The sequence below is a fragment of the Ipomoea triloba genome, chromosome 3 (genome assembly GCF_003576645.1).
Source record: "Ipomoea triloba cultivar NCNSP0323 chromosome 3, ASM357664v1".
Taxonomy (NCBI): Eukaryota; Viridiplantae; Streptophyta; class Magnoliopsida; order Solanales; family Convolvulaceae; genus Ipomoea; species Ipomoea triloba.
In genome coordinates, this window is record NC_044918.1 from 25,253,917 (window position 1) to 25,263,766 (window position 9,850).

At 33.5% G+C, this 9,850-nt stretch overlaps 1 protein-coding gene across 1 annotated transcript; it reads left to right on the forward strand.

Annotated features, from left to right (window-relative positions):
• Positions 1-429: 429 nt before the first annotated feature.
• Positions 430-8,629, forward strand: LOC116013898 (probable tocopherol O-methyltransferase, chloroplastic). Its single transcript, XM_031253858.1, has 6 exons — positions 430-1,007; positions 7,099-7,268; positions 7,570-7,674; positions 7,766-7,969; positions 8,047-8,149; positions 8,244-8,629. Exons 1-6 carry the CDS (start codon positions 530-532, stop codon positions 8,348-8,350), a joined length of 1,167 nt encoding a protein of 388 aa, XP_031109718.1. The 5' UTR covers positions 430-529; the 3' UTR covers positions 8,351-8,629.
• Positions 8,630-9,850: the final 1,221 nt, after the last annotated feature.

The window sequence follows — 9,850 nt, forward strand, 5'->3', positions numbered from 1 at the left end:
CGTTGTCTTATTTACATACTTTAGTTTTAAACCAAACACAACAATCTAACATTCCCAGTTATCTAACATTCATTCTCAGCAATCTAACATTCCTTAAGGTAATCTAACATTCCATGAACCAAACACCCTTAGTGAAATGTACTCAATTAAACTTATACTAAAATCACAATTGAGAAACTAAAAATTCTACAAATTAACTTTTATCTCTTCGAGCACTTTCTTATAAAGTTTTTATTTATTTTTATTAAGATACTTTTTTAGATAAAAGAATTTTGAATATGCATTTTTTAAAATTACGGAGTAATATTATGTTTAATATAAAAATTAAATTATAAAAATGAGTGGATAAAATAAATAAATAAATAAAAGTGTGGGCATTTATTGGGTGGACAATATTCTAACAAAATCAGATTTTCCGATCAGCTTTTACAGTTTCACATCCTTCCTTTGCGCCGCCTCTCCCTTCATTGGCCAAGGAGGAAATTACACCAAACGGAGTATTTTACACAGGAAGTGGGGGAGCGAGGAAATGGCTGGCACGTGCAAATATGGTGCGTCCGTCCAGATCCAATGGAGGCTTGGCGCGTGTCGTCACCCGACACCTACTCAGAATATTCTTCTCTCCCCTTGCGGCCATCTCTATAAGGCCAAGGGAAAAGGAGTCTTATTGTGCCGACATAGCCGCCCTTCTGTACTGAGCAGATCTAGTAGTAGGAGAATTTGTTCTTTCAGTTTCGGAAAGATGAACAGCGGCGACGAGAACGGCGGAGTGACGGCTGCGAGTGCGGTGTTGTCGTCGTCTGCGGCGGCGGTTGAGGCGGAGCAGCAGAAGCTGAAGAAAGGGATCGCGGAGTTCTACGATGAGTCTTCCGGGATATGGGAGGAGATATGGGGAGACCATATGCACCACGGCTTCTACGAGCCGCAGGCGTCCGTCTCCCTCTCCGACCACCGCGCCGCTCAGATCCGTATGATCGAAGAGGCCCTCCGTTTCGCCTCCGTTTCCGGTATACACATACATACTCTGTTTATTTTTCTTTTGCTTGTGCGTGCATAATAAGTGCATTACAGGTGTTTGCGAATATGTCTGACTTACAACTGTTAATCCTCTGGCCTTCTGCTGCTGATTATTTTTCTGCTTGTGTGTGCATACATGCATTACATGTGTTTGCATAAATGTTTGGTCTTACAACTGTTAATCCTCTGGCCTACTGCGGATGAAATTTTTGCGTCTTTTACCTTTAATCCTCCAAAAAAGTACAAATGACAAATGGATCATGAGTGCCTTTTGGAACCATCGCGACTGACAAACCAGACACATGATAACGTATAGGCCACATCAATCCTTTTCCACCTCCAATTTACTAGAGCATCTATATCAATACATTTTTGTAAATTTTTTTAAGAAAAAAAAACAGATGATTTTTAACTAATGGAAGGCTGAGTTTTTTTAGAGTTTGTTCTCTTACAAGGATTAATTTATTGACATGCGAAAAAACGATACACACACATAACACAAGTGGACGCTTCACCAACTATCTGAGTCTATTTTATTTATTTTTGTTTTTTTTATTGCTTTTGTTTTTTGTTTTCTTTTATGGTGGCCAACCAACGGACAGAATTTTTTGTTTTGTTTTTTTTTTAATAAAAAAATTAGTTGAGTTTTGTTTATTGTTTTATTTTTAAAAACTTTTTCATATTAAAAAATTTAAATATGTAACATAATTTTAAATATAATATATAATTTTAATAATATCTTTTATTTGAATTAAAATTTTATAATTATAAATTTATTTTAGTTTCAACATGTTTAATTTAAATATAATAAAAATAATAATTGTAATTATAATTTTTATAATGATAATAAATAAATAAATAAATAAAATATAGTTGAGTCAAATAGTAGGTCCATTAAAAATCGAGAAAAAAAATTTAAAATTAATGTGGAGAAGAGTTTTTGTGATTGAGTGAGATAGTGGAGGATGATGTAGATGCTGGATGGGGCACACTAAAAATTGGAGAAAAAATCACCATCCCATTAGTGAATCTAAGGAGGTTTTTGCAAGTTGGGTTGCTTATGTTGAGGAGAGAAGGTTTTGAGTGCTTTTAATGAGACCTTGATTTTTGTCAGATATGTGGACCCACCCCACCAAATCAGTAAACATGCTCCTTAGTGTGTGTTATATGTACCAAGAGCTCTTAGCCGGGCGCGTGAGCCCACGCGCCCAACGGTACAATTTTTTTCTTCTTTCCATTCTCTCTCTCCTAATCATCTCTACAAAAAACACCTCAAAAATCCATGTCTATTGGGAATGCTTTAGGATGCTGTGGTGTTGTTCCCAATTTAGTCATTGATTATAATAATTTTCTAAATTTAGTTTTAAACGATTTTTTGTGTTTAATCATATCCTCAGTTTTGATAGTAAGTCATCGATTGTTAGAATCAATGACTAAATCAATAAAATGTACTATAGTTAATGACTCAATTGAGTAAAACTACTATAAAATATAAATGAAAAATAATTTAGATAAAACTATTATTAATCAAGTATTAATAAATCCAAAATTATCAAGTTATTTTAACATAAGACAAGTTATTTAAAAAATCAATATAATATTGAGTATGCATACCACGCCCTTTGTGTTGTACTTCTACCTTTTCCAGGTACTTCTACCTTTGCCTTGTCATAGATTATTGAAAATGAAACAGGTAGTTGAAAAGTGAAAGAAGATTTTACTTCGAATACAGTGCCACTTTAGGAGTAATTTTTTTAGTATTAATCAAATATTTTTGAGGATATATTTATATGTTTATGTAGGAACATTTTTTTTTTAAAGATAAAATGTCATACCACAAGCAAGGACTCAACAACACACAAGTATTTATGGGAAGATATGACATTTTAAATTTAATTGTGACATTTAATTTCTCAATTATTTATAAATACAGTTTTTAAAGTTTTTAGTTATTATTTATTAGTGAAGTAACAATATGTGTGTGTATATATATGTGTGTGTGTGTGTGTGTGTGTGTGAGAGAGAGAGAGAGAGAGAGAGAGAGAGAGAGAGAGAGAGAGAGAGAGAGAGAGAGAGAGAGAGAGAGAGAGAGAGAGAGAGAGAGAGAGAGAGAGAGAGAGAGAGAGAGAGAGAGAGAGAGAGAGAGAGAGAGAGAGAGAGAGAGAGAGAGAGAGAGAGAGAGAGAGAGAGAGAGAGAGAGAGAGAGAGAGAGAGAGAGAGAGAGAGAGAGAGAGAGAGAGAGAGAGAGAGAGAGAGAGAGAGAGAGAGAGAGAGAGAGAGAGAGAGAGAGAGAGAGAGAGAGAGAGAGAGAGAGAGAGAGAGAGAGAGAGAGAGAGAGAGAGAGAGAGAGAGAGAGAGAGAGAGAGAGAGAGAGAGAGAGAGAGAGAGAGAGAGAGAGAGAGAGAGAGAGAGAGAGAGAGAGAGAGAGAGAGAGAGAGAGAGAGAGAGAGAGAGAGAGAGAGAGAGAGAGAGAGAGAGAGAGAGAGAGAGAGAGAGAGAGAGAGAGAGAGAGAGAGAGAGAGAGAGAGAGAGAGAGAGAGAGAGAGAGAGAGAGAGAGAGAGAGAGAGAGAGAGAGAGAGAGAGAGAGAGAGAGAGAGAGAGAGAGAGAGAGAGAGAGAGAGAGAGAGAGAGAGAGAGAGAGAGAGAGAGAGAGAGAGAGAGAGAGAGAGAGAGAGAGAGAGAGAGAGAGAGAGAGAGAGAGAGAGAGAGAGAGAGAGAGAGAGAGAGAGAGAGAGAGAGAGAGAGAGAGAGAGAGAGAGAGAGAGAGAGAGAGAGAGAGAGAGAGAGAGAGAGAGAGAGAGAGAGAGAGAGAGAGAGAGAGAGAGAGAGAGAGAGAGAGAGAGAGAGAGAGAGAGAGAGAGAGAGAGAGAGAGAGAGAGAGAGAGAGAGAGAGAGAGAGAGAAGTAACAATTTGATCTTATGATTTTAACAAAATTTTGTAAAAAATTGATGGAGTATGATTACAACAGAGGGGAAAGTATTATTTTTTAATTATTAAATAAAAAGGTTAAAATTAAAGTGCCATGAAATAAAATTAAAGAATAAAGTTTTAGTGGGTATTTTAAAACTACACCCATTTTAAAAACCATGAAATAAAATTTAAAAATAGAGCTTTAGGTGGTATTTTAAAACTACACCCATCTTAAAAATTAAGTACTTCGTTACAACCTATTGTTGGTGGTCATTGAACAAAGTCACGTGATGACTTTTTCTATTGTTTTTACCTATCAACTTTGGTTTTAGTGATTTAAAAAAAAAAAACAATATCAATGATTTAGGGGTTTGTTATCAGCAAAAATTGGGAATGAGTTTTTATTTTCTTTTTTCTTTTTTTTTTTTTTAATTTTACAGTTGGGTGGAGATTTTGGAAAGTTTTTTCTCATGCAAATGAAGTGTTCTTTTGAGAAAAAAAGAAAAAAGAAAAAAAGAGGAGAGATAATAGATGCGTTGTCGCGTTTTAAATTGGTGGTCACTCTGAATGTTTATGTTTGTTTGTTTTTTTTTTTTTAAATGTTGCCAATTATTTTATTTTTAAATTTTATTTTTTATAATTTTCCCGTTAAGGCATCATTAGTTTTTTTTTAAATTTAATTTCTTAAAATAATTTTAATGTATTTTTTATATGTAATATATAATTTTAATAACATATTATTTGAATTAAAATTTTATAATTATTACTTAAAATTTTGACATGTTTAATTTAAACATAAATAATAATAATAATAATTATAATTTGAATTATAATTTTTTGAATACTAATAAATAAACAAATAATTGTAATATGGATTTTGTAAATTGGTACTTTGGTAGGTCCATAATAAATTTAGAAAACATTCAAACGGTTGGGATAAGAGTTTTTAAGATAAAATGAGATAGTGTATGTTGAGGCCTATAAAAAAAATTAAGATTGTTAAAATTGTTCAAATTTATTTTCTCTTGTGACATATTTTATCTCTATAACTGATCAGTTGATCTGCCTATATGCGCTGCTTTAATTCATTTTCTCGCGTTAAGTTTGGTGTTGGGAGTTGTTATAACCTACTCCGACATATTTTATCTGTATAACTAATCAGTTGATCTGCCTATATGCGTTGCTTTAATTCATTTTCTCGCGTTAAGTTTGGTGTTTGGAGTTGTTATAACCTACTCCGTATAAACATAGGTGATAAGTCTTAATGAATATCCTTAAAAAAAAAAAAAAAAGTCTTAATGAATTGTTTATATGTGAAAATCTTTTGGATTTCTCGAGGAAATTCAATTTTTTTTGTGTGTGTTAATGGTCGCCATCCATTTTTGTACTGCTTGTGGTTGTAGAGTTGTAGACTAGTAGTTACTTCGTTGTCATCCATTTACCTTTGTCAGCTGGTCACATGTTCTCTCTTGTAAATACCCCCATTAAGTAAACACTTCTTCTACCTTTTTTCACCCACATGTTGCTGGATACCCTATGTCATATGTATATATTAAGTAAACACTTCTCCCACTTTTTTTCACCACATGTTGGATGGTACAATTTCTTACCATTTGATTTATTTATTTATTGAAAACCCATGGTTCTATCTACTCGGTGGTAATATTTTCATTTTTTTTTTTGCCATTTGTTGACTTTTTTAAAATAAGAGAAAATTGCACTTTTCGTGTCTACATTATATGGTAATTTAATTTTAGAATTCATTTCTAATTGTTGGTCATACCCACTTTTCGTCCCTAAGTTATTATTGACTTTAATAAAACATAGTGACAAACTTTAGAATTTTAGGATAACTTATGGACGAAAAGTGAGTATAAAAGAACGAAAAGTGCAACACCAATGATAACTTAGGAACGAAAAGTGTAATTTTTTCTTAAAAATTATTTGTGGTTTATTTGATTTACAGGAAAATATTTTTTATTAAATTTTAAAATAGATCTTACTTTGTCTGATTGATATGAACATTTATTCTATGGAAAATGAATTCTTTAAATCTGATGAAAATGAATTTTTTGCCTCCTTTGATATTTTAAAAAGATATAACATAAATTTTAGAGTTTTGACTCTCATTCAAAAGTTTTTTTTTTTTTTTTTTTTGAAACCACTCTCATTCAAAAGTTAAAACAAGTTAGGAAAAGTTAACCGGTCAATTTTGATGGTTTAGCAATTAACGTGGCATCTCATTCAACTTAAAAAAAAAAAAAAAAAAAAAGAAGAAAAAGAGTTTACAGGCGGCGGAGAAGCTGGCGGTTTCTTCCTCAAGTTGCACAAAGAAGCAGGCGGACTTCTCCGTTTTTAGATTTGAACGGAGACTGGCTTCTCCGTCCATGGTAGCTCAGCAGCTGCCATGGCGTTGTGCGTTGCTTCTTCTTTTTTTTTTTTATTTATTTTTATTTTTTTATTTAAATTTAATATAATTTTTTAATTTAAAAAATAAGTTTTAAAAATATTAATCAACATGGTATCCGTATACCTGATGACTTAGGGGTAACATGCTACTATAGGTCAAATGAGTTGATTGCATTGTTTTAACAAATTTAAGTGTTCAATTGGAATTTTTATTTTTATTTATTTATTTATTTTTGGTTTGAGAATCTAATTACACTTTGGTATATAGTTGAAAGATTTATTTGACCATCATTCTTAAATTTTATATTACCTTCACATATCTTTTAATTAGATAGAAACATTTGAGTCTTTATATTATTATTCCACTAAGTAAATAATGGAATCAATATTTCAAGTAATTTCTTTTGAATGAAATTTAAATTCAATTCCTTCTTAATTCTTTTTCACGAACCAATCGGTTGTTATTTTATTATAATTTTTAAATTTGATTTTTTTTTTATGTTACAACATTTAAAAATCAATTCAATTGTAAATAAATTTGAGTAAAATTCTAGTTAACTGGACTAAGAATGGTGTCAGTTTATTAAGGTTTCAGAGACATGATTCTCACCCAAGCGTGGCATTAACTATTTTTTGGTGTTTATATGTCATAGCCTCTCAAGGTTTGTACCTTGGGCGATCTGGGCTTATATAAAGGCCATTACATTACATGCATATGAAGAATAGCAGTTGATAGTTGATTGTTTTTATAACATTGCAGAGGATCCAGAGAAGAGACCAAAGAACATAGTAGATGTTGGATGTGGTATTGGAGGCAGTTCTAGGTACTTAGCCAGGAAATATTCTGCCAGGTCTGAGGGCATCACTCTAAGCCCTAACCAAGCAAAGAGGGCTCAAGCTCTGGCTGCTGCCCAGGGATTGGGGGAAAAGGTCTTTTCTCTTAATCTTTTTCATCACTTATATCTTTTTGGATGATGAGGGAACCCGCAGCTACTATCCAAGGGTGTGTACTGAGTAAGCCTGCCTCGTGATCCTAGCTAGTAAAGGACAACAAGGAGGTAAACCAGCCGAGGTTGTCCATAGCTGTTCAGCTCAAACTAAGAGGGTTGGGATTCAAACTCGTGACCTTGTGGTTACAAGTTTTGTAAGGGGTTATGTATTTTCATTACTATGTGATTTTTATTGAAACTAAGTATTGGATTAACGAGAAAGCATGGATGCAAACTAGCAGGTTTCTTTTCAAGTTGCAGATGCGCTGAATCAGCCCTTTCCTGATGGAGAATTTGATTTGGTGTGGTCCATGGAGAGTGGCGAACACATGCCAGACAAAGCAAAGGTGATAATCCTTCTCATACTCCATCCACACCTAGTATTGTGTCTCTGAGAATGCCGGCCTGATATGTGGCGTTTGCTGAAACTAAGTGTAGTTTGTTTCGGAGCTGGCACGAGTGGCAGCCCCAGGCGGCACAATCATCATAGTTACATGGTGCCACAGGGATCTTTCCCCTACAGAACAGTCTTTGCGCCCAGAAGAGCAACAACTGTTGAACAAGATATGCAGTGCTTTTTATCTCCCCGCATGGTGTTCTGCTGCTGATTATGTAAAGCTACTCCAATCCAACTCTCTTCAGGTAACGGTAACACCACAAATTATAACTTGTAGTTACTAATGCCAGTCTTAATTGGCAAGACATTCTTGTATCATCAGGACATCAAGGTCGCGGATTGGTCTGAAAACGTTGCCCCTTTCTGGCCAGCAGTAATAAAATCAGCATTGTCATGGAAAGGCATTACATCACTGCTAAGCACTGGTAAGCTTAACAGGAGGAAAGTGAGTTTGGTTTAATATAATTATTTGTGTTAGTTTCGGGTCTGATCTCTAATCTACAAATGTTTGATAAATAGGATGGAAAACAATAAGAGGAGCTCTGGTAATGCCGCTGATGATTCAAGGGTACAAGAAAGGTCTGATCAAATTTGCCATCATTACCTGTCGGAAATCTGATGAATGAGGAAATTAAAGCTGCTGGTTGATAAGCGTATATAACTAGATTTACGGAGCATTAATATTATTGTTTTCAACTCTAGCGGGATTTATTCCCTATTCCCTATTCCCTAAAAGATCTGATCTACAGATCAATAATCATCCTCAAGTAAAAACATTGCCCTGCCTTCTGTCTGCTGCAGGAGCCCAGGGTGTGATTGATGATTTTGGTTTGTTTAGCCTCGTTAGCAGCATATGAATCCAGTATTTTATTGTGTGAAATGAAGCAGGAGGCTCTATTTGACAAGTACAGGCCCGGTCCAAACATTTTAGAGGTCCTGATGGAAATTTAAAAAATGGGCCCCTGCCAAGGACATTTTAGAGGTCCTGAGGGAAATTTAAAAAATGGGCCCCTGCCAAGGACCTTGTGGTCCAGTGGCATCAAACCCTTCCCTTTATACGGGGGTGGTGGGTTCGAGCCTCAGTGGAGTCAAAATTGACTCTTGTGCTTCAATAGGTTGAGAAAGTAGTTAATACTGAACAGATACTGCATTGTAATAGAGTTAATAGTATTCAAAAAAAAAGGGCCTCTTATATGAAAACTAAAATTTAAATGTAATCTATACTATATATAAAAATAATATCCTCCTCCAAAATTTTCCTGCCCAAACGTAGGGGTATTTTAGTAATATGGTAATTATTATTATTATTATTATTATTATTATTATTATGATAGAATAATATTAAATATTGATTGTAATTCGTTATTAGTAATTATGGTAATGGTAATTAGTAATTATGATAATTATTATATGATAAAATAGAATAGAATAGAATTATAAACCTTCCTTCCACGTTTCTAATCATAAAATCAAATTATATGAAAAATTAAAAAAAAAATTATTTATAGAATTAATAAGGTAATAATTTCATTTAGAATTAATAATTAAAAATGTTAAGTAATTAAATATACATTCCTTTTGAAAAATTAACAAATTTATAATTCTCACCATTTCTACCTATAAATACAATGGATTGTTGATCTTGAAAATCATAATTCTTCAATTTGCATTGTCTGTCTCTTCTTCCCGTCTCTTCTTCCCGTTCTCTGTGAAAATCATATCTTGGCGGCTCTCTCATTTTCTTCTTCCACCGCCCTGTAAATAGAATGGATTGGTGTTGCATTCATTATAATATTGATTACAATATCACTTTACAATACTGATTTTAAGATAATAATTATTTGTTGTAGCACAAGATTGCTTTTGTTTTAATACTTTGACGTTAGTCTCAATATTTATACTTCGATTTATGTATGTGTATGAAATATTTGTTGCAGTATGAACACATGGTGTTGCTGGAGTTGCTAAACAAGGGTCATCTAGAGCCAGAGAACAAGATATGCAAAGGAGTCGGTGACGACGGTGATGTTTTTGGAAATCAATAAAAGAATAGCACACTTTTTAATTGTAAAATTCAGTGTTTCCTTAAAACATTTCTGTATTTGATTTTGGAATAATTATTAAAT

Bases quoted from the DNA above. Each gene is read 5' to 3' on its own strand.
- LOC116013898 (XM_031253858.1), top strand. From the start codon at position 530: ATGGCTGGCACGTGCAAATATGGTGCGTCCGTCCAGATCCAATGGAGG. The intron at 7,675-7,765 runs GTGATAATCCTT...AACTAAGTGTAG, and splicing joins ACATGCCAGACAAAGCAAAG to TTTGTTTCGGAGCTGGCACG. The intron at 8,150-8,243 runs GTAAGCTTAACA...TTTGATAAATAG, and splicing joins TACATCACTGCTAAGCACTG to GATGGAAAACAATAAGAGGA.